The following is a 24,898-nucleotide window of genomic DNA, read 5'->3' as shown; positions in this document are numbered from 1 at the left end:
TGGGGAGCTTCCAATTCCACTATGTTTGCATGTATTTTCCATTTTAGCATTAGGTATTCTCCATTTAGGTAAAATATTGGAAAACTAAAGAGATTTGATAGAGAAGAATCAAAATCTAGAATTATAGGGCATAATGCTCATAATCCTTCTTTTGGCATAAAGTTGAGCTGGGAAGTTAAGGATAAGCCTTTGACCAGATGTCTGCTCCTCTCCCAGCAGATCTTTATGGTAAGCCTCCAGCTTATAGAAAAGTATCAAGATGCCTCTGTACCACAACTATCACTGTTTATCAGTGTAGTGTGTAATACGTAGCTTAAGTGGCTCTGAAGAAGGAGTACATGCAGACAAAGAGGAAGGGTGTAACTTGGAATGCCTGAATTAAATATAATGAAAATACACAGATGCTATTTTGTTAGGATACAGTCAAAGCAATTACAAAACCAAGAAAACTCTCATTTTCTGTAAGAATGAGCCAAGAGATTTTTTTTTATTATTTTTTATCTCTTTATTTGACTTCAAAAAAATTCCATTAGTGATTCTTCTCTTCAGAAATCAGTAAGCTGGCTGCAAAGGTATGCATTTTGGTCTTGTACTACAGTAATAAACTCCTATCACATTGTATCTGTTATTCACACTGGAATCTTTTTCTCTTGTCCTGCTTTCAAAGGAAACTTTGAGATGGCTATCAATAAATAACACGATAAATTAAATAAACAGTCTATTATCTATTTTTCTTTTCATTGGTTGGTGAAAAATTTGCACAAACTGCACAGAACGAGGCCAGTAGAAAAAAAATACCACTTTCATTGTTCCACTGAGACAGATACAACATGCTGCTAAATATAGATTTTACAAAACTGCTGGCTTGTAAGTTCATAGGATTCATTTCCACTACTTCTCAGTGGCTCTTTCTCATCTGCCATGTCACTGTCTTTCATTTGTGCAAAATAAGCAGGAGAAGCTTTGCACTCTTGATGCCTGTCAAGAGACTTCAGGTGGATCAACATATGAAGAGTATAGGCGAGAACCAGCAGCAGAATCAGCGACATAACCAACCCCATAAGAATTGCTGGAGAGAAAAAGGATGCACAATCTTTGGCATAGGCAAAATGTCCTTCTTGAATGTTAAAACCTTGAATCTACAAAGAGAACAAAAGGGCTCATATTAAGTAAAATCTTTGCAAACAATTTTGTGAAGTTGCTCTGGTGCCACTGAAAGTTTTTGATTTAGTATCATCATCTTAAAAAATTAAATCTTGCAGTGGTATCTGGAGTTCATAGTGAGCTTATCCAGGTCAGTCTTCTGGAAACCAAAAGTTATTCTGATCTGCATCACTCTGTTGCCCAAAGGATTTGCAGTTCATATTTGAAACAAAATCTTCCACGATCACTCTCAATACTTTGGTCACATTTAATTGTAAGCGTGGTACCTTTCTGGTACAGTGCATTTCCAGTAACATTTGCTAAGAATTTCTAGACTCTGTTTCAAACTGCACAAATTTCAATGCACAAAACATGCATAACTGCCTACCCTAGTATTAGATTTTCATGGCCAGATTCAAGCAGCAATACCTGGTAACGAATCAGCCCAACTACAAGAAGGTGCATTCACCTATGGCCAGGACAAGTTTTACTTGTGGCTTCAGTTCCAGTGTGAAGTTCACCACACTGGCATTCACAGAGTTGACTGCTTCACTAAGATGGGTCCTTGGACATTTACCAAATGGGGACTAAAAGAAGTCCCGTGTCACTGCATTTACTTCTTATATTGTTCAGCTTTACCCTCGCAAAAAAAAAAGTACTGATGATGAGGCGGAGTAGAAGTACTCAGTGCAATCAGGGCTATTCGGCAATTTGGCTGGGATTCATCCCCTAAAACTTAGGTATCTAAAAGCAAAATATCCAAGCCGAGACATTTTAGAATCAACTATTGCCAAATTCAGAAATAATAGGCACTCTCAGCTGATGATTAATCTCATCCTATAATAAGGACTCAGGATGAGTCAGAAGAGTTATCCACTGGCTTTAGAGGCAGACTGGGGTGACTGTAACCAGAGCACAACGTTAACATTTCTTGTCTTCAAAAATTGAGTTAGATGAATCCCAACCTTGATGATTGGTTTTAAGAGTCCAACTCAGAGACATCTAATATCGACAGTTAATTTTACTTATTAAGAGGAAACACAAGCAAGACACTACAGAAAAGCTACATAGCTCTACATTTCCTTGACAGGAGAATGACTACAGTAATTTAAATGTCCATTTGCATTTAATTTGTTTAAAGTTCTGTGGAGGTTAGACAAATTGTACACAGGAGATTATAATACTTTCTTGGAACTCAAGTACAGAATTTCCCATCAGTCTACCTTTGGAATCCATTTGGCCTAATTCAACAGCATTACCTGGAAATCAATGAAAGTAACTTCCCAGAGCTTTGAAACATCATTTGCAGAGCTCGGTATCAGGAGGGCATCATATCTCTGCAAGCTGCTCACGTGTTCACAGTGGAAGGAGTAACTTGCTGGTGCATATATTCTTGTTGCATTAAACGTTGCTTGTACGGAGTGGTTGTAAATAAGCTGCAGTCTCTGTAAGCTGAACCAGTTCTGAACAGACAGCTGGTAATAGCTGGTTGTTAGTAACAATCTGAAAATATTTTATGGGAAAAAAGAAGAATACAATAGCAAGTCTTAGAGTTGAAACTATTAGGTCCACATCTGATAATCTTAGAAGACCAACCAATATTATCAATTTCCTCCATTTATATTACTGCAAGCTCTCATAAGTCTGGAAAATAATTTGTGGTTCTTCAGTACTGTAGCTAAATGATTTTGTTGCTCTTCCCCACAGTGAGGAGAGCAGCAAGAGATTTTCAAAAAAAAAAAAAAAAAAAGAAATCTGTATCCAACGTTGGTATTCACTTCCAGCAACAACAGAGGAAGTCTGTCAAACCTTGGTCTGCTGATACATATGCTCATATGCCTGTAAGGCACTTCCTGAAGACTCCAGTGATCACTTTGAGATGTGATGCAATTCACAAGAAAACAGTATAGATTTTATAGACATCAATGATAACACTTCATATGTGAAATGTGTTTCTCATTCCAAATGTACTAAATTGTTGTAATGGAAAAGGTAAACTTTTCTTTTGTTAGTGCTGTGTACTGTTGTTTCTTACAGTTCCTCAGGCTTCACAGAGAACACTACAGGTTTGTTACATACTCTGAGATGCTTACCTATTTTAACTTTAGTCATGACACAGTAAATTAATAAGAGTGCATAGATGTGGAAGAAAAAAGGCTAAATCAATATGATCCAGTATACACTCAATTTATGCATGGAGTCTTGGTAAAATACCACCACATACAAAAATTATTTACCAGGAAATGCTGTTTTCTTTGGTCACCAAGAAGCAAACATGAAGTAGGTCACAGTCTGATGCCTATGCAGCCTACACTATCAGTTTTTTTCAACAAAATTTGCAAACAAAAAGTTAGCTAATCAGCAGAGTCTAAGAAATATCTGAGACTACTCAAATGAGATGACATGAACTTTTCTCATGCATAGAGAATTCAACATAGAAGAAAAAAATGCTGTAAGAAAATACAATAGGCAAATAATACAGCTGAAAATGACAGCTCTGTTAAATGCAAATGTCTTCATTATATCACAGTATCATAAAATGTTTGGGTTGGAAAGAAGATAATTGAAGATAATCTAGTTCTGAGCCCTCTGCCAAGGACAGGGACACCTGCCACTAGCTCACCATATCAGCAGTTCTATTACATCATTTTTTCCATCTCTCCCCCCAAAAAATCACACAAATAATTGCATACCAAAGATACTATTTGTATCTTTGATTGTGTAATATTACTCTTTATCATAATACTTACCTAATAACAAGACCCTTTAGATTTCCAATATCACCAAACTTCAGAGAAAGCCTAAGTCAAAAAGTAAGTAATGTCAGGCTAGACAAAAACTTCAAAAGTCTTAAGAGAAAAAACAGCATAGAAAATTAAGCACAGTTACAGACAGTCTTTTACTCAGTATACCTTTAAAATCTGTAGAAAAAAGCCTGCAATTATTAGATCTCCCTCCACTGAAATCCTGTAGCTTATATGTTAATTTGAATGAGGCCTAGACTTTCCACAAAGAACACAAGATATTTAAATCCCGCTGTTTCATCCTCAGTTGATAATTAGGTGCATTTGATCTATGCTCACCTTTTCAAGTCAAAAGGCTGATTTGTAATACATGTATTGGTCAAGTGTAACCTATACATGTCATTAAAAAGAGCTACATGTAGATAGGCATGTAATCCTCATCTTTTTAGGTTCTAGAGTATAATAAAAGCAGATAGTATGGAAATTCGAATTTTACACATATGCCTCTGTACAGCAACATAAATACACTGGCTGTGAGGTAGCTCTACAAAGCTTCTGTGCAGTCATCACAGGCAACTAAAGTGAAAGGCCCTAGCACATACAAAACTAATCAGAAACATACTGCAAACTATTTTATACTTTTTGTGAGCTTCTTCAGATGCTGAAAATTGCAGAACTTGTCAGCACCGAATGAGTATTCTGGACACTTCTTCCACAGCGAATATGTATTAAATTATTGTACAAGATGATACAAGCCAGTTGAATCATTGAGTAAACTTACATAACAACTCAATAACAAAAAGTGCATTTCTTCACAGGGACATACATATGTAGGTAGGTCAACACATTACCTGCAATCACTGCATTGTATTCACCCAGGTGCGCAATTGAAACACAGCTTGCAATTTGATTAAATATGTGTGGTGGGCACAAGAGGCGGAGCCAGCTGCACTGAACCCACCCTTCTGCAGCACTTTGTTGTTACCCACACAGTCCATGCTTGAACTATACACAACTCATAAAAATTACCACTACAAATCATGTAACAACATTAAAAGGTTCTGATCACGTGGAGCCACATTACTAGCCATCGAGGGCCACAAGTGGGTTGCCTTCTCCTCCATAACTACACCTTTCCTTGTTTTATTACAAAGGCATATCATAGTCCAAGGATAGACACATCACAAAAGAAGATTAGACACTGGCAAATAAGACATGAATTTAGTTGCTTGATCCAGGAATTGGTACATAAAAACCAAACCAACAAACCACCCTCTAGTTTATTATATTAAATTTACACAGTAAATGCATATGCGTTTGTAGCCAGGTCCTGGCTCCAGCTACTTTGCATTGATCAGGCAGTATAAAGCTATTATGAAGCTAATCCAAAACCACAGCACAGGATTGTCTTAGCAAAGAAGGCGTCAGACAAGAGAAGTTTAAGGGGCTTCTCTGGGTGAGAAAAACAGGACAATTCATCATGTGAGCACTCAGACAGATAATCCACTAAGTTGGTAAGCCACTATCCATCATATCTGATAAGCCATGGTAGTCGGGTGAAATTCCCAGTGACTGGAAAAGGGGAAACGTAGCCCTAATTTTTAAAAAGAGAAAAAAGGAAGACCCAGGAAGTAGAGGCCAATCACTCTCCCCTCTGGGGAGACCATGCCTGGGGAGACCGTGCCTGGCAAGACCATGGAGCAGATCCTCCAAGAAACTACATTAAGGTACGTGGAAAACAAAGAAATGTTGGTTGCCACCAACCATGGGTTCACTAAGGGCAAACTGCGACCTCATATGAGTGTTTACAGCATTGCTGGATAAGGGAAGAACAACTGACATCTTCTACCTACAAAGCATTTGACATTGTACCACATGACATCTTTGTCTCTAAATGAAAGCAACATAGAGTTGACAAATGAGCCACTCAGTGGAATTGGCTAGCTGGTCGCACTCAAGGAGTTGAAGTCAGTGGCTCCATGTCCAGGTAGTGATAAAGGGTGCTCCTCAGAGGTCCATATTGAGTTTGGTATTATTAAACATCTTTGCTGGTGACATAGACAATGAGACTGAGTGCACTCCCAGCAAGTGTGCAGATGACACCAATCACAGCATCATAGGATACCCCAAGTTGAAAGGGTTCCATAAAGATCAACAAGTCCAACTCCTGGCACCACAGAAAGATCAGACTGCATGACTGAGAGCATTGTCCAGACGCTTCTTAAACTCCAGCAGCTCGGTGCCATGACCACTGCTCTGGGAGTTCATTCCAATGCAGTCAGCTCACTGCATCACATCAGAGGGACAGGATGCCATCAAGAGGGACTTGGACAGGCTTGAGGGACCTGGATGCCTATGTGAACCTCCTGGAATTCAACAAGGGTAAGTGCAGAGTTCTGCAGCTGGGTCAGAACAATCTCAATTATGAATACAGGTCAGAAGATGAGTGGCTTAGGAGCCACTTGAGAGTACTCCCTGCAGTACTTAGGAGTACTGGTGAATGAAAAAGTGAACAGGAACGAGTAATGTGCACTTGCAGCAAAAAACATCAACTGTGTCCTGAGCTGCACTAAAAACAAAAGGTGTCGCTGGCAGGTTGAGGGAGCTGATTGTCCCTGTCTACACCACTTTCAAGAGATCCTACCTTGAGCACCCTGTTCAGCCCTGGGGCTCCTAGCACAAAGAATACATGGATCTGTTGAAATGGGTCCTGAAGAGGCCACAAGGATGCTCAGAGGGTGGAACACCTCTCCAATAAAAAAAGCTGTGGAAACATCTCTAGGATATTAAAAAAATGCATACCTTCCTAGTATGGCTATGGAATGGGAGGATTTGGGATCCAGTTAGGTTAACTGGTAGGAGCAAGGGAATGAACTGTTCATCCTAGTAATTCATGCCAGAATAGTATGCAAACCTGTAGTTATTCCACCTTTAAGAATCAGCAATTCGTAAATCACATTCTGCAACAAGGGGCTACTTAAGTCTCCCTAAATACATAAGTGCATCTTTATGCTGTAAACAATAATGGCACATATCCTATGTGGAAGTAAGTAGTCCACCACCCAAAGTCGCATACAGCCAGCCTCTAAATCCTGACATTTAGCATAGGGCCCATTATTCATTTTCCCAAAAAACTACTGAAAATAGCTCGATACTGAAGAGATCAATAGCTCCAATCTCACAGATACTAATGGGAAACTGGCTGGCCACAAGGACTGACATTAGTGAAGATGAAGATAGACATGTATGTCTATATGCTGTATGAAGCATTTATCTGAAAGCATCTAATGCACACTGCTTTGCTGGCTGCAATGCGCCTTGATGTACTGGGGCTCTATACTACATATTCCGAGGTTTGTTTCTTCAATATTTACTTACTAGACTTGTTATCTGGTACTATTTCACTGACATCTTACATTGCATTGTCTTCACTGCAGTTTGAATCTCCAACATCCACTGTTGCATGGACACCAAATGTCTTCTCTGTCAAATCCAGCTGTGTGTGGTTTTCAAACTTAATCATGATCCTCTTGGCCCAGAAGAGAATGCAAGGGATGCCATTAACTGTGACATTGAGAGGGCTGTAGTGGCTGGGGGTGAATGGCCTCCAGGATGGTCTTTCCAGCTGCTCCTTTCTGCTCAAGTTGTAGCTGACAACCTGAAGGATCATAACATAAATATCAAAAGGAGGGTACTGCAAGAGACATTCTCCATCCTACAATAAGGTAACCACTTGGAAAGCATTGCTAGAGCCAGGTCTTAGCTGCAGCAGTACTGAGGTAGGAATGCACAGACTTACCTGTCTCACCCCTCCCAACACTGGGCAATGTACCATACAGACCTTTAGCTCCAACACAACTGGCAAGATAGCTAATATAAGCTAAAGTTGTTTTTCTAGTCACTCTACAGAAGTATTATTAGAGTAACTGACATTTTTTTATCCCACCTCAGCCCAATACAAGAAGATGAAGCAATCACAAGCTGCTCACCCCTGCAAAAGGCTCTCTAGGACTCAGCTGCGGCAAAGCATACAGCCTACCATACCAAAAACAATTTAGGCAGCTCTAAAGGTGGGAAAAAAAAAATCAACTTTAAATTGACCTTAGACAGTTGGGCCTGTATCATGGCTCAGTGTGGATTTCTGCTTTTACAGAATCAGCAGTTCATAACATTAAACGCTGGGAACTGCAGCTTCCACCATGTTCTCAAAAGAAGTCAGAGAAAAAATCCTATCCCCTCTGCACCAAAGAAAGACAATTTGACTGTGAGATTATATGAAGTGAGACAGTAAGTTAGGGTTCAGAAAGGATTTCAAAATTTGTCATTTTCGTATTTTAAGATTTACAGATTTTAGCTCTTTTTCAACTATGCATGCATCCCATCTAAACATAATAATGCATGTAACGTCTTCATGGCTGTTTCACATTCAGCAAATTCAAAGCATGAACAAAAACAAAGCAGGTATTCTTTCTAAGTCTCAGTCACAAACAGCACCTTATCAGGCTCCAGAAGGGACACGGTTAAGCCCCAAAGCTTTGTCTTGGCTTAAAGAGATGGGTTTTTTTTTTGCTGTTAAGATTAGCAAATCACATCTCCCAGCTCAGACCCTGAAAGACCCTTTTGATACTTGACCTCACATATAGCACAAGGCTGCTTTAGGAATTAAAATTAGTAAGTACTCACAGCAACAAGCAGAAAGCAAGGTAAGATCAGCAAGAAACACTGACTATGAATGTTATTTGGATAAGTAATAAGGCTGTATTCTCAGAATTACCAATAAAATAAATTTTATAAACAACGTATTTACATTAGAATGCATCACCTGCATGGTTTTTGATAGTGGAGCCTTTTCCTCTTCATTTCTGACAAGACCCACAGAGTGGACTCAGAAAATACTGATGGAATTTAAACAATCAGTTTTGCTTCAGATATTTTTTTTGTACCAAGCAAAATACTGGGCTCTGCAGTCAAATGCAATTGTACAGAAGAGGAGGAGTACAATTTGGTTCTTCTAGAACAACCCTGTGCCTGAGCCCAGTGACAGCACCAGCAATGAAGCCTTACCTCACTACTTAGAAAAGCAGAGACACTGAAATGCATGTTGGAAATCAGTAGCACACCATAATGACTCAGAATTTTGTTGGCTATTTCCTGTAAATAATAGACTATTTTATTCAATAATTTAAGTTAAAAGATCTCAGCATGTTTCTGAAGGAAAAAAAAAAAAAAAAAAAGAAGACAAAGCTTTTCCAATACAGTTCCTGCAAGCATTACCTGTGCAATTGCCACTTGATTTACATTCAATTTTGGCTTCACACCACCATCATAGCGTCGACCTGCAGATAAAAGTGTGTTATGAACCCACACAGAATGCATCCACTCATTGTACAACCATAATCTTGCACATTCTGGCACAAGTAGCCTTGAACAAAATCTCTTATTTTGTTTTGGCAAATATGTGTCTCGATGCAAATATCACCTTCAACATCCATCTTATGTTTTAGTTTACCTTGCTCATAAAATAAAGTCTCCTATTCAGTGAATATTTTGCCATCCTAGCTGGGAAGAACTCCAGTGGCCAAAAATGACAGGATTTAGCCTATCCATGTATACATGTGTATACATCTCACACTTAATAAACCCTTACTTTTTCTTTATGCAACAAGCTATTTTCAAAGTGTGTGTGTTGAATTACAAGGCAAGAGCCTGTGTATCCATGTATACATGTGTATACATCTCACACTTAATAAACCCTTACTTTTTCTTTATGCAACAAGCTATTTTCAAAGTGTGTGTGTTGAATTACAAGGCAAGAGCCTGTGTATCCATGTATACATGTGTATACATCTCACACTTAATAAACCCTTACTTTTTCTTTATGCAACAAGCTATTTTCAAAGTGTGTGTGTTGAATTACAAGGCAAGAGCCTGTGTAGGAGTTTCTTTCCCTGCAGGGGACAGAGATGGGAACCTGTGACAAACAGATGGCCTGTCTATCTTCACTGTCAGGACAGTAAAGATTTGTAGGAGTGAACTCGCTTCACAGACTTTCTCATATCTTCACCCTTCAAACACTTAGCTCTGTTTTCATCTGGTTTAAAAAAAAAAAAGACAACAAAGAAAGAAAGAAAGAAAAAAAAAAAGAAGACTTCTTTGTTCTATATTCTCACTATATTTCAAAGTCAATTAATACATGATTGTTTTAACCAGGCAAATCCCTTAAAGGATATCTGTTAAGGGTAGATACGTTTTAATGGAACATTTGACAAAACAGTCAGCAATACCAGAAGGAGCAACTCCTGGGAATGAAGATTTTTTACAGCTGCTCTGTCAAAGCCAGCATCCAGGCATTTAGCCCACTGAAAGCCTTACCAGTTCTTTGCAGAGAATCTTGATCTGAAACTACATGTGAACTAGAAGAGAAGAGAAAAATATTTACTTTACAGCATCTGAAGTCTCCAACAGGTTCATTAGGAAGAGTTCCTGCTGCTATGTTTCATTCAGTATAACATTCACAATAAAAAAATACTTGAAAAGACGCATGCAAAGACCAGAACAGTGTAAGGACAATGAGCAAGAGCGATACCAACTTAAATGTCTTCATCTTAGCGGCAGAATGGTGTGAGACACAGCATCATAAACTCATGTAGAAGGAACAGAGCAGCCTTGAAATCCATTTCTATCATGTCTAAGCAGTTCTGGCAGCAAGGGAATTTGATCCTTCTGCACCTGGCTCACTCAAAACTGTACCCATGTAACTCCATGAGCCAGCAGAATGCCCAGAGGGCCAAGACCAATAGCATCCTGGCTTGTATCAGAACTAGTGCAGCCAGCAGGAGCAGGGAGGTGATCATCCCCCTGAACTCTGCTCTGCTGAGGCCGCATCTCAAGTACTGTGTTCAGTTTTGGGCCCCTCAGTACAAGAAAGTCATCAAGGCTCTGGAGTACGTCCAGAGAAGGGCAGTGAAGCTAGTGAGGGGTCCGGAGTACATGATCTGGGGGAGCACTGAGGGAACTGGGTTTATTCAATCTGGAGAAAAGGATGCTTGGGGAAGCCCTTATTGCCCTCTACAACTCCTTGAGAGAAGGGTGTAGCAAGGTGGCGAGTGGCCCCTTCTCCCATGTAACAGTGATAGGACAAGAAGGAAAGGCCTCAAGTTGCACCAGGGTAGGTCCAAGCTGGACATTAGGAAAAAATTTCTTCTCAGAAAGAGTGATGAGGTATTGGAACAGGCTGCCCAGGGAAACGGTGGAGTCACTGTCCCTGGAAGTGTTCAAAAGAAGAGGGCAGATGTGGCACTGAGGGACATGGGTGATGAGCATGTTGGAGGCGGGTTGATGGTTGGACTGGATAATCTTAGAAGTTTTTTCCAGCCTTAACAATTCTATTATTCTATCATCTCACACATAACATCTTGTTTACACTCATGGTTTGGAAGGGCAAGAGGCTCCTTCTTGTGATCAGCGCCTCCCTAGCAAAAGCATTTTTTCATAGACATACTCTGTGCTGTCAAGGATAGACCTGTTGTGCACCCCTGCAAACTCCTCAAACCCAGAAGGCAAAACAGAGAAAAGTGAGGGGAGTTCATACCCCAGCTTGTCACTTTGTCACCAAACACCAGGCCTGATGAGCAGCTCTGCTCCTGACCATACAGGTCGCTCAGTCCCTTTAGCAACCAAGGCAATAAAACAGAAAACAGTCCCCAGAGAAAATATGACACAGTACAAAAAGACAGCTACGATCTGCAGCACAATGCAGTGATTCTAATCTGAGCTGAATGAGCCAAAAAGATCTTATAAGAAGTTCAATATAGATAACATTGTTCAAAATCAGTTTGGCAGTTTTAATTAAACAAAGTGAGCCCAGCTCTTCCTCCAGTCAAGAGCTGTTAAATCCCACAGACTTCAAAAAGATGGTGCACTTTCAGCCATTCTCACCACGTTTCTGAGCCAGGTGTTAGTGCTAGGATAGTTCTTTTAAACCACTGCTTCACAAGAAAGGAGCAGAAGCAAAGTAGTTTTGCTGTATCTACTGAACCTAAACAATCCAGAGCATAATTCCAAAGCAAATTTGTTTACTGTAACTTCAATAGGATCCCACTGAGATGCATGTACTGGACGTATACATCAACCGCCCTTAACCCAAGACTCACTCTGGCCCAACCTGCACCAGAAAGACATGGTTAGATCACACAGCAGACTTCAGCATCTCCAAGAGTCCAGTGCAAGGAACAAAAACTGGCAGTCTCAAGATATGACCATAATAGATTTAATTTTGTTGTCTTGACCAGACAAAGCTCTCTCTAAGCTTCTTTACTGACTAGGAGCACAGGCTGTGTCATTTGGGCCCAACGGTAATTTCCTCTCTCTGTTTTTCAGGATGGATTGTGCCTTTGGGACAGAGAAGGCAGTAGATCATCTGGGCATTTTTTCTTAGTAAGAGCTATAAAAATGAGGCACACCAAAAAGAAATTGATGTGAATTATTTAGATACTAACTCTAGTTATATTTGGTTGTGTCTATATATATTTGTTAGTTATACACTTAGCTTCTTTGCATATGCTTAGTTAAAAGCTCAAGGCCCATTATTCCATTTGGAAACTGCCATGCTGAAGCAAGTAGACTAAAACTAGGATGTGAGGAGACAAGTGAAATTGCATAATTCAGTTAATTTCATCACTGAGAGGTTTTTATGTTGGTCCGAAAGAGAAATGGTTGGTTATGGTATTACGAATGTTGATAAGAAAGTCATTACTTATCTCCCATCTGGGATAATGCTAATACCACGGCCATGCCAAGTGGTTCACCTAAAGGAATACTAATTGATAAGCAATATCAAGCCCTCAGGAGAACAAAGAACGAATGAACATATGAGGCAGCATACTCGTGACAAAAAACTCCGCAGGTTATACCTTGAACACAGATACAAATGCCCTCCACATAGACTGTGAGGCTCAGGCTGAAGTCTGTGACAATGCAGTCTGACGCCTTCACTTCACATGCAATAAACCACAGCAATGCATAGCCATGCTACTCCTGAAGGCCAAATTGCTTTTTCCAGCACAAAGATATTCAAATATAGATGAATGTGCACAGCTGATGAAATATTCATGCTTGCATGAGGAACGCAGTATAGAGCGCGACCCAGGAATCACCGCTAAGTACCACAGTATGACAAATGCTCTCAGCCACATGGCAGTCTTCTCACACACTTGCAGGCAGAGGCAAAGGAGCAGAACGCCTCCACCTCAGTACAACTTTTTCTTACCCTGCTCACCAGCAATGCCAGCTGCCTACCATGTGAAACCCGACTAAAGGGTTTGCTTTGTCTCACTACAGCCCAACTTCTGTGGCACAGACAGTGGTATATGGTAAGGATCGCCTCCGTTTCTCTGAACAGAAAAAATCTGACAGTTTTATCAGGTCCATCAACTGCATTTGACATTTATAACCCTGAGGTTTCATGGAAGCATGTCATCTGTGACAGAAACAGGTGGCCTTCAATTTGACACATCCCAGTGTCAAATCAGAGGCCCTTTCAGCCAAGACCAATTGAGAGGTGATTTCTGGCAGCCAGTTGCTTTTGCCCTCATAAGATGAAAGCATTGTAAGAAATAATGGGAAAAGTTAATGGTGAAATAAGAGCACATATTTGCTTGTATACACAAAACATTAACTACAGTAAGGGGAGAAAGGAAACTACCTCTAGCTAGCCCTGGAGCTTTCTTCTCCACTGCCTGCAAAACTGTCAATAGAGGGGCTGCGAATCAGTAAGAGCAAATCTTTTTAGCAAACAAAAACATACACATGACTTATAAAAACGTAATTCTTTTTCAGCCATTCTGCCCTACAGTAATTTCAAATTCAGGAGCACATACAGTGTATGATGTGAGGACTAACGTATTTCTTTACCAATTCAGAAATAACTAGCCCAGACATACGCAGGCAATATGCTGTATGTTGAACTTATCATTCTTAGTGTGTCAGGAGCCCACATGAAATTGGCTTAGCCCTAATACAAAGCACTGGGATGACTAATCACTATGTAAAACCCAATTAAATAAGATTATAAGAATAAAGAAGTGTAAATTCCCTCTTATCAGACAACCTTATCCATCTACATAAGATAATAAAGTCTAACTTTGTATCTAAAATGTTCATGTATATTCCACCCCTTGAAGACTCTCATGCGAGCGGCCTTTTGGCCGCTGAAGTGATCAAAATAAATAACCTGGAATGCAAAAATAATCAAGTGTGGAGGCCATACTTTTCATGCTATCAGCTTACAATGTTTCAGGTGAAGCAATACAAAGGCTGTCGTTTACTTTTCATATCACTGCTCTCACAAACTGCATCAGGTGCCAAAATATACTCCGCTGCAGTATTTACTCCAATCATCACTCGCTCGCGTTGTGCAGATGCAGACTACCTCACTGACTGCAAAACTGGTCTCAATCACTTATGAAGTATTTATCTGAAAAATAATGTGAACCTTCCCACTCATTAAATATGAAATTATAATGACCAAAGGAGAGGAATGCTTACTGAGCAGCTGGCAGCAACAGCCAGATTGTAGTCCCAGGGATGCTGTTCATATGTAGTATCTCCACAGTTATTAAATCATAATTGTGAGTCACATTCAAAGTAAAATCCAGTTCCTCCTAAGAAATGTACCTAACAAAAACTGTAATTAAATTTAGAATATATCTGCTGAAATTATATCATTAAAAAAATCTACAAAGCCTGCATCTCTTTACAGATTTTAAATATTTAGTGTCACATTTGGGTAGCTCTATTTGTGATGGAACATAGGGAGACAGATTTACATAATTATTTTATTTTGCACTGAGTATTGTTTGATCTGTACTTTTATAGAGTTAGGACCTACAAAAAATTATAGTTTTGAATACCAATAACAAAACTGAACTCGCAGAAAGTCTGGTGAATTATAGGTATGATCTCACCTCCACTGAATGCAAAAGTTGAATTCCCATTCAATTCAACAGCAATAGAAGCACAACTACAGTTCCTAACTTTTATTAGAATAAAGTTCATGCAATGTTTCACTCTCTTGTCTCAAATTTTGATCTGATAGCAAGGAAGTGCAATCATTTTAAGAAGGCACCAACAAATCTGAAAACTGGCAGAGTAGAACAAGAAGTAAGCTATTTAAATGAAAACATGCTGTAGCACTTACTGGTAACTGACTACCAGCTCTCGTAATACAAGCTTAAGCAAATCACCACATGTCCTTCTTGCCAGCAGTGATCTTCATCAGCATATTTGATATTTGCTACTAGTGACTTGGGGACATGATTCAACATACAGTTTAGGCTCTTTATACTTTTATAATGCTTGGCATTAGAAAGTCCTCTTTCTTTTAATTTGGGCTTCCTATTAATACTTCACTAAGTTAAAAAATGACACAATAAACAGCAATGAATCCAAATTCCTTCCAATTTCTTAACCGTAAGACTTTTTAGCAATGCTGAATTCACGTTTCTGCACAAGTAGAATATTTTAGCATGCATGTTTCATGGAGTAGTTTTCACACCCTTCCTGCTATTCTATTTCTTAAATAAAAATAAAAATAAATAAATAAACAAATAAAATAAAAGAATAAAAGAATGAAGTAGAAAAAGGCCAGGGAAAGTCAAAGCAAGAGAGTTATGAGCAAGAGAATCATTAAATGTAAGACAGATGCTCAGAAAACATTCATTTTAAAACCATTTTTAGTGTTACACATAGAATTGTTTTAAAGTTGTTTTCTTACACGGCGTAGGCTTCAAAATTTCTACTAATTTCTACATTCACCCCAGCTGTTCTCTGAGAGGAGAACTGAAATCATGCCCTGACATTCCAAACCACAGCAAGATCTTCCACACGACACACACCACTGAAGGTCCCCCTTCAACACACGCACCCAACTTCACCAAGTCAGCAAGCGCTCCATCACTCACCTGCCATCCACTGTGGCTAGCGTTTGTTCCACAGCTGCTGCGAAGCCCAGACACGAGAACAGAACGAACAACTTAAGTGCGGCGTTTCTTTCCATGGAGAAGGGCCGATGCCTCCACACCGAGCACATTCGCTCCTCTGGGCTGGGGAGGGCTGCGCGGCCCCGCACGCCCGGCGGTGTGATGGACAGCAGATGCAGCCAACGAGAGCCGTCTCTGCTCTGGTACCCGGCGGGAGAAAGTCTCTGTGTTCCTGTGTTCACACGTACACTGACTGCATGCACCGACAGCAGGCACGGCCCATGTCCCTGCGAAAGATCATTGGTTTGGGGGGAAAATGTACTGGGATGTGCGAGATGTCTTTCAGGAAGAAAAAAAAAAGAAAGAGGGAAAAAAAAAAAAAAAAAAAAGAGAGAAAGAAGAAGGAGAAAAAAAGAAAGAAAAAAAAAAGGTTGGTTCTACAAGCTCTGACTACACTAAAGCTGCACTGAGCAGCTTGTTATCTAAGCCTTACAGAAGGGTAAAATTATGTTTCCAAACAGCTCATAAATTTTCCTATCTGTATAATTTAATAAGGATTATTTGTATTCTAAAGAAGATTTACAATACCTTTACAGTACTAGTGCTAGCTCCATTTTACTGATGGGGAATTAGACTTAGCTCAGAAGTCAAACATTCAGAGTTGGTTAACTTCAGTTTCACTCAATTTGTGTGCACCCGCCTCTCTGGTTAGATGTTTACATACCCACAGACAACGCAAAGCAGAACTAACATTGCCAGATGTCCACAGAATGACAGCACCTCCGTTTGGGAACTGTCAGACTGAGGCACCAGGGTCCACACGTAGCACAGGCTGGATCAGGTTGTTCTGACGAGGACACCTGCTTCTACAAGACCTCTGTCCTCATGTGACTCAACAGAACGGACTTCCAAGTTGGACATTAGGAAAAATGCCCTCACTGGAAGAGCGGTTGGGCGTTGGAACAGGCTGCCCAGGGTGGTGGTTGGAGTCACTGTTCCTGGAAGTCTTCAGGAAACATGGAGACATGGCGTGGATGGACACAGTTCGTGGGCACGGCGCGGATGGGCTGAAGTGTTGGACTCAATGATCTCAGTAGTCTTTTCCAACCTCAATAATTCTATGGTTCTATGACTGCAGTTCTATCTGTGCGGGGTAAGAGGAGGGTAGGGCACAATGATTTCTCAAACCTACCGTCCATGCGCTTTCTTTACATAAACTCACTAACAGCAACTTGTAATCAAAGCATCTACACAGGGAAAGCTGAAGTAAGGGTGCTTTCTTCTGGATCCACTGTCAAAACCGTGCTCTTCCACCTGCTCACATTCGGTCTGGCCTCAGTCATGAGCACAGCTACGACTGGTGATCAAATTGAGAAAAAACCTCTGACAGAAATGCCTTTTTAGTGTAGCTTTCGGCATCGGCAGCCCACTCTTGAAAGATCAGTCTTGAGAGGCAGTTCAGACCAGCGCTCAGCTCACATTTGCAGCCACGTCCACTTAAATAACCAGGCAGGAGATAGCCACAACCAGTTGCAGCCAACAGCTGCCTTTATGCATCTGTGTATTAATGTTCATACACCATACCCAACCAATACCCAATCTACACCCAACCTTAAGGCACGTTAATGCCTTGTGTGGCAGCTAATGTAAGCTACCCACTGATGTGATCACAGAATAAGACCTACTTCACTGATTAAGAGCTCCTGTCTATTGCATTCCAGATACAAGATTAAGATAGGGGCTTTAGCACTGCAACTATTCAAAAGGATTTCCCATCTTAATTTCTCTTTCAGGGATACAGAGACTACTCACTAATCTTAAAAATCTCTCAACAGCTTGTCCAGAGCCATGCTGCTTCTATCCAATTTAAGGTGGAATCTAAATACTTACGAGAATCCTCACATGAAAAATGAGGTGAGAGCAGTGAAAAATAATGAACAAGGGACAATAAGCTCAACATTTTCCATGAAAAACCAGAAATTTCTGATGCCAAATGCAGAATAAATACACCAGTAAAGAGAAGTGGCTGCGAACTTTATGAAATCATGAAAGGAGGCAGAAGTGTCACACACATTTCTAAAAATTAGTAAGCCACAAAAAATAAAGGATGTTAAATTCTCTAGTATCCCTGAACATAGTTCCTTTTAAACAAGTTTTTGAGTTTTTTAGCTTTTTTTTTTTTTTTTTTTTTTTTTTTTTTTGCTTGTTTGTTTTGTTTTTAAATAAAAATGCAGTCTTCCTATTTGTACCTTGGATTTCACACATGTGGGTATTTTGTACATGTTCATTTTTCACTGGTACAGGAGCAAATGCTAAGAAAGAAAAATGCTGAAATACAAATTCTTGCTGCACAGACTAACAAACTGTGTGTCCTCTGAGGTGAGAAAGGGAGATAAAATGGTATCAACAAGACTTGGCAGACCACAGCTAAACTAAATCTCTATAGGCTGAATTCAATGAAAAGTCCATTCTCTGTCAACAGAATGTATATTTAATTGTTCTTCTGCCAGCATATTTCTGTGGGGCTTCCAATCTTACAGAGAAAATGCTTTTTCAGTCCATGTTTCACAGAGAGAGGAGAAAAGTACATATGAGTGTGCTCAGACATAAGGTTCTTTTCAGACAACTAATAGAACACATAATGCCAAACCGCTAACATAGTTAAACCAATATGAAAATATTCTGACTTTCTCACTACATACTACTAGCAGATGCTTATAGGAACTCACTAACTAGCAGTCATCACTTGACAAACTGAGAGAAGGAATGAAGAGAAGTCTTTCCTTACCTCTTGGCATTTGCTGATAATATAAAGCATTCTATGCTATTCTTAAAAAGGTTCCTTTTGGTTGAACTTCAAGAAAAAAAAGACTAAACTGAAAGCAAAGAAGCCATCCTATGCATACACTTTGTTCCGGTGAAGAATTATGACAAACATCCAACTCTGCAACAAAATTTCTATGAAGCCTGTAAAGGAAACTTTTTGAATGGAGCCTCTATGCAGGAGTCTTGATTAGATGAGCTCTTGTGATTTGGTTGACAAGCTACTGTGTATATTTGCATGTTTTATGTTGAAATCACACAGACAAGCAAAGCTTAATCAAATGTACCTTAATCTGCAAATATATACATACTCAGTGGACAAAGGGTGAACAAGGGATCATGTGCAAAACCCAAATTCTGTTTTATGGAACACACAAGGTTGCATTCAGTTCCATAAATGCATCCAACAAACTTCCTAGGGGAATAACAATAACGGTTTTGTCTGCATCTCGCAAGAAGGACTATGGTGGGCTGACTGGCTACTATTTCAAATAAGAAAAATAAAATACTGTTTTATTGTCATGATTTCTCCATCTGACAATAAGATACTGCTTAGGATTACTCTTCAAGCAAAACTTCTCCTTGGGATGATTAAGCTGCTATCACTCATTTATTTCTTAGCAACGTGGTATTTCAAACACCTCTGCTGCAAAATGAATAGCAGTCAGAGGGAAGACACAGATCTCATTGTGCCTCTTTTTGGATCTGCTCTTACTGCTCTTATTGTTTGGGATTTATCTTGCAGAAAAGGTAGTTAAGAAAGCAGTTGGCAATGCAGAGAAGGATTCAGAGTTTCATGTGGGTTGTGAAGCAAAAAAATCAAAGACCGATAGGTAAGCCAATCAGCATTCCTGGCCTTCCACACACCCCCAAGTGTGTCACCACAGTTCAGCAAGCCTTCTGTCAAAGAAGATGATTACATAAATGTTGATGGAGGCCTAGAGATGACAGCTGTTCTGCCTCATGCTGCAGTGATTATGTACGCAGTGAGTTTGCATGCAACGAACGAGAGTGCACACATAATTTTAAACATGGGTAATTTATCTCGTCGGAGGGCATCTCCTCAGGCAGACAATGGCACAATTTATTTTCAACACAGTTTACCTTCAGATGACGTATCAGGTCACTGTGATCAGAACAGCTTTTTAAAGTAACACGCCTAACAAAATAATGAAGTATGACATATAAGCAACTGTACAAACACTGCAGAAACCATTAGTATTTTTGTAGACTAAGATAAGGTGTTCCTCTGATTCACAAACAGCTACAATGGATTGATTCCTGAAATACAACAAAAGTATGGGCAAAAAAATTACCTTTATCTAGAGTTTATCCCAGTTTCAGCAAAATCTCCTCTTGGCAACTAATTTGCCTATGTGCTTTTCAACAATCTACACCACACAGCGATTACAGATTAGGTTAGATCTTATGAGAAAACTCCACAGTGAGAGTGCTGAGGCCCTGGCACAGCTGCCATGGGGCTATGGCACCCCACCCCTAAAGGCCTCAGGTTGGATGGGGTCCTGGGCAGCCTCATCTGGGGGGAGGGCAACGTGCCCACAACGAAGAGTTGGAACTGAGTGGGCTCTAACACGTCTTCCAATCCAAGTCACTCTACGATCCTATGAGTATACGGGGGTGAAAAAAAAAAAAAGAAAAAAAAAAAATAGAGCAGTCTGTGCCACAGCACTGATCTACCACGGCGAAGGGAAGTCCCCACACCCTAGCGCATGGAGCAAGCGGAACGGACCCTCAGCTCCCCGCGAGCACGCCGCGGAGCACAAAGGCGCCAGGCACACGGGGGCCTCCCCCCGCCTATTCACAGCGGCAAAATGGCGGCGCCCGCCCGCGAGCCGGCGAGCTCACAGCGCCCCCTTGGGGCCGGGCGGTCGCCAGCTCCTCGGGAAGAGGCGGCGCAGCTCTGCGTCCCCGTCGCAGATGACACCTAAGCCTTGGCGCGTTACCGAGCAATTCCCTTAATAACGCATCGAAGGCCATCGTTTGCTTCAGTACGCTCCGTCACAATTTCCTTCCTAACGGCTTTTATACACTTAATTAGTCCTGATCCTCTGTAAGACTTTAAAACATCCTTACGAATTTAATCTCTTTAAACTATCGGACCGGGGCTCCCTAACGACCACCGCCGGCTCTGCACAAACCCAAAGCGATCACGCTCCGCCTCAGGCGGCTCAGGGCCGCCCCGCCCGGCGAGGTCGCCCCGCGCCTGCCGGCTGTTTTCAGTCAGGCGCGGCGCGGGCAGCCCGCGGGGGTCCTCGCGAGCGCGACTAGGCGGCGCACAGCGGGCGGGGCGCTTCCTTTTGCTCTCGGCAGTCACGGTGGCAGGATGGGTGAGCGCTGTTGGGCAGGGCTGGGGGCCCGGGGCCTGGGCTGAAGGGGTCGGGGCGGCGCGGCGGCGGCGGCGAGGTTGGGGGGCTGGTTCCTTCATTTATCTCTGAGCCTGATGGCCCTGGCCGCGCCGCTTCCACGGAACCACGGCGGCGTGGCCATTTCACTCCGCGTGGCCGGGCAGCAGCGGGGCGGCTGGGCCTCGGAGCGCCTCCTCACCTTTCCGTCCCGCCTCCCGCAGGGAAGTGTCGTGGTCTCCGCACCGCTCGCAAGCTGCGCAGCCACCGCCGCGACCAGAAGTGGCACGACAAGCAGTACAAGAAGGCTCACCTGGGCACGGCGCTGAAGGCCAACCCGTTTGGCGGCGCGTCCCACGCCAAGGGGATCGTCCTGGAGAAAGTGTGCGTCAGCCTGCGCTGCTGCGGGGCCGGGGGGCGGCGGGCACGGGGAGGCACCAGGCCTCGGGAAGGGGCCGCGGGGAAGCAGCCAGCATAAGCTCTTCTAATTCGTGAATTTTGTTATACAGCACGTAGTGTTAGCGAGCTCTAGGACGTCTGTTATTGCTGCTTTATTTTGCTAGGTTAATAAACGTCGTTTAAGAAATGAAGCAGTATGTTCTTACTGACCTAATGTAGGGGTGGATGGTGGGATTTTTTGTTTCTTACAGCTAAAACCTAAGGGCTTCTTATTTTTCAGCTTTATTTCCTGAATTAGGATATGTAGGAGAAGAGGTAGTTATGTAATTAAGCTTTAGTACTGAGTAGTTCTACATGCATCAGTGATACCTTTCTGTTTTGAAATACATGTCCAGCCCGAACGTAAAAAAATTTAGTAATATGCTGTGGTGCAGTGAGAGTCTGCTAGCTCATGAAATAATTTTTTTGTTGATGTGTTTTCATGTGTTTTCATTTTAGTGGAGTAGAAGCTAAACAGCCCAACTCTGCTATCAGGAAGTGCGTGAGAGTCCAACTCATTAAGAATGGCAAAAAAATAACAGCCTTTGTTCCCAACGATGGCTGCCTGAACTTCATTGAGGTGAGTGATACCCAGGAACTGACTGATACGTGTGTTAAGGTAAAGAAACACAGAACAGATGGACTTAGCTGATGGTTAGACAAGGTTTCATGTCATTCTGAACAGTGTGTATCTTAATGTGGTAGCTGAAGAGGGAGGCAGAAGACGTCAGAGGCAATTTCATACTTTCCATTTTGTTGGCAAAGACAGTTTTCAGTGTTCCTGCTGCAAGCTAAGTAATATTACTCTCTCCAAAACACTGAAGGGGATATTAATCTGTGTGCCCATTGAAAGCCTTCAGTATTTCTTGTCCTTTCCCTAGCAAGTTTGTACTAGGGCTCAGATTTATTGCAGATTCTTTCAGATATCTGGGCAGGCTTGTTGTTGATAGCTTTGTAACTGCATGTTTTTTCATTGCAGGAAAATGATGAAGTGCTGGTTGCTGGTTTTGGTCGGAAGGGTCACGCTGTTGGTGACATTCCTGGAGTTCGCTTCAAGGTTGTCAAAGTAGCCAATGTTTCTCTGTTGGCCTTGTACAAGGGCAAGAAAGAGAGACCAAGATCATAAATTTCTATTAACTTGCCAAGAATATCAATAAAATTTTTGATTGGAAAAGTTTCTATCTCTTTATTTAAGATTCAGAGTATTTTGCAAGCAATGGGTCTCTCACAGGCAGGGTACACTGCCCTTTGTTGCAATAGGTTTTCCCTTAATGTAGCACATGCTTTGCTGTTGAATGAAAGAAGACAGCCAGAGCATTCTTAAAACCAGCATGTTAGCTCAAAAGTTTCCAAGTTTACTCCACAGCAGCTGTTTGCCTGGAAATTCAGAGATTTACTTCATAGTTTGAAATTATGTTTTGGGTCTCCTTCCAGTTGTCAGAGCCTTCATGAAGGCTTATGCTGCCAGGATGGAACAATAGATGCTTCCAAGGTCTCTATCCCTTTGTAAGCCCTTTCTGAAAGCTGTTGCAAAGATGGTTTCATCAAAGAAAGTTACTGAATAGTCATACTGCCACATGAACTTCAGGTCTGAGTATGATGCTAACTCTATGTGGGGACCTGATGTAAAGAAGCAGGATGTGTTACAGAAGGAAAAACTCGAAATTTTTGCTCTGTAGCCTGTGTTTTCAAGGGATGGAGTGCTGTAAGAGCATAGAAAAGGGGACTAATGTATGATGCCAGCACATGGATGGTCCAGTGGAGAGCTGACAAGCCCTGTACCCAGTGAACATGTTATCTGCAGCAGTTACGATTTCTGATGGTGGTGGAGCTGAGTTTTCAAGCTCCATGCCTGAGTCTGCTGAGGCTTCTTGTGGTGGGCTGTTTTTTTGGTGTCAAACCTACAATGATTGTAATAGGGCTGTACCATAAAGCCATTGTTAATCGTTAGGTGTGGAAAGGGTCAGAGAGTGAGATGTTCACTGCTTTATGCAGCAAAGTTGTGTCCTTGTTCTCTGTCCTCTACAAAGAAAGATGCATTTCTCTGGAGTATTTTGAAAAATACAATAGAAGTAATGCCTCTCTTACAATGTTGGTCCATGGTGTCAGAGGCAGACGTTTGTGGTACGGCAGGAGAGACTGAACCTTAGAACCTTAGCTATTTTGTTGCCGTCCAACAGATGGCAGTAGAGGGGCGGTCTGACAAAATGGTGTCTGACATAGAAGTGCAGATGAAGGGAAGGTGCGTCACTGCATTCCTCTCTGCAGAAAAAATTGCACCCGCTGGCAGTCATTGATGCTTGCTGACTGCTTATGGAGATCAGCCAGTGGATGTGAGCACAGTGAGGCATTTCAGCACTGGTAACAGTGGGTCACCTACACCAATGCTTGTGCAACAGCATGCAGGCTCTTTTTCATCACTGGTGAAATTGTGTAGCTGATGGTGGTGACTGCGTTGAAAAAGGGTGTTTTGTAGCTGGAAGTTTGCTCTATCAAATGGTGATATTGTGTTCTTTGTAATGGTTGTAGTTTCCATGGAAATAAACCAGGAGGCAGTACTTGCCAAGAGCTTCATATTCACTCTTAGTATTCAAATAAAAGCCATTCCAGTTTCTAGTGTGAAGGCAGGCAGTGGCACCTGACACAATTTATCACTTAGGTCCTGAAGGGATTATTAAGGCATTTACCTAATTTCATCTCTGTACTCCTCAGCCTCCAGACTTCACCCAGTTATTTTCATGTTACATGTTATATGTTAAATAGTTTGATTGAACAAGTCTTGCTGATTTGAAGATACTGATTTCTTTTAGTGCAGTTCAGTTGTTATCTGTTATCATTTATCTACTGTCATACTGACTAAAATATATCTTTGAATAATATTTCTTGCTTTCCTCTGCCACGCTAAAATAAATTTCTAAATAGTTGGGATTTTTTTTTTTGTTTTGTGATTTTGGGTTGGTTGGTTTGGCTTTCCAGAGGGCTCTACACCACTATCGAACTACTGAAAAACTGAAGCTTTTATCACTTAGTATTTTCTGTCATTCTTCTCTGTATTGTCCAATTTTTCAATATCACATTAAAAAATAGATGTTAACATAACATAGAATTATAGACAATAATGAAGAGGTCAAAATGTTTCTCCATGTTAGCCTTTAAACTACTGCTATATCTTCTATGCTGTCAATATCTGCACTTTTTACCTCAAGTTTGGCCCTTTGAAATTACATTTTCCATAGAGCTTATGGTGGAGCATGGGTTCTTAGTTTTGTGCTTGGGCTATCTTACACAACAAAAACTAAAAATATCTACCTGACTGAAGTTTTGATTATAAACAATTCTCTCGTTAACATCATGGTTCATCTGTGTGTTCATTCACAAGGCTCTGCTTCAATTAGCATTCACTAATTTA

General features: G+C 41.1%; 2 protein-coding genes across 4 annotated transcripts; one reads left to right on the top strand and one right to left on the bottom strand.

Moving 5' to 3' along the window:
- Positions 1–471: 471 nt before the first annotated feature.
- On the bottom strand, positions 472–20,852 carry LOC128089286 (V-type proton ATPase subunit S1-like protein). 3 transcript variants are annotated; one of them, XM_052700543.1, is made up of 9 exons: positions 18,654–20,852; positions 16,617–17,005; positions 15,848–16,204; positions 10,260–10,300; positions 9,162–9,223; positions 7,304–7,545; positions 3,894–3,944; positions 2,403–2,646; positions 472–1,139 (listed from the first exon to the last, which is right to left on the bottom strand). In XM_052700543.1, exons 3-9 carry the CDS (start codon positions 15,973–15,975, stop codon positions 837–839), a joined length of 1,071 nt encoding a protein of 356 aa, XP_052556503.1. In that variant the 5' UTR covers positions 15,976–16,204; positions 16,617–17,005; positions 18,654–20,852; the 3' UTR covers positions 472–836. The 3 variants fall into 3 exon arrangements, with proteins under 3 accessions (XP_052556503.1, XP_052556502.1, XP_052556504.1); XM_052700542.1 differs by having other exon boundaries at positions 16,617–20,852; XM_052700544.1 differs by lacking the exons at positions 10,260–10,300; positions 16,617–17,005; positions 18,654–20,852 and having other exon boundaries at positions 15,848–15,970.
- A 91-nt stretch (positions 20,853–20,943) lies between these two features.
- RPS23 (ribosomal protein S23) lies at positions 20,944–22,663 on the top strand. Its single transcript, XM_052700553.1, has 4 exons — positions 20,944–21,036; positions 21,276–21,435; positions 21,949–22,069; positions 22,469–22,663. The coding sequence occupies exons 1-4, from the start codon at positions 21,033–21,035 to the stop codon at positions 22,613–22,615; spliced, it is 432 nt and encodes a 143-aa protein (XP_052556513.1). The 5' UTR covers positions 20,944–21,032; the 3' UTR covers positions 22,616–22,663.
- Positions 22,664–24,898: the final 2,235 nt, after the last annotated feature.

The sequence above is a fragment of the Tympanuchus pallidicinctus genome, unplaced genomic scaffold, assembly GCF_026119805.1.
Source record: "Tympanuchus pallidicinctus isolate F22 unplaced genomic scaffold, pur_lepc_1.0 scaffold4, whole genome shotgun sequence".
NCBI lineage: Eukaryota > Metazoa > Chordata > Aves > Galliformes > Phasianidae > Tympanuchus > Tympanuchus pallidicinctus.
This window is presented reverse-complemented; position numbering and strand designations above follow the sequence as displayed.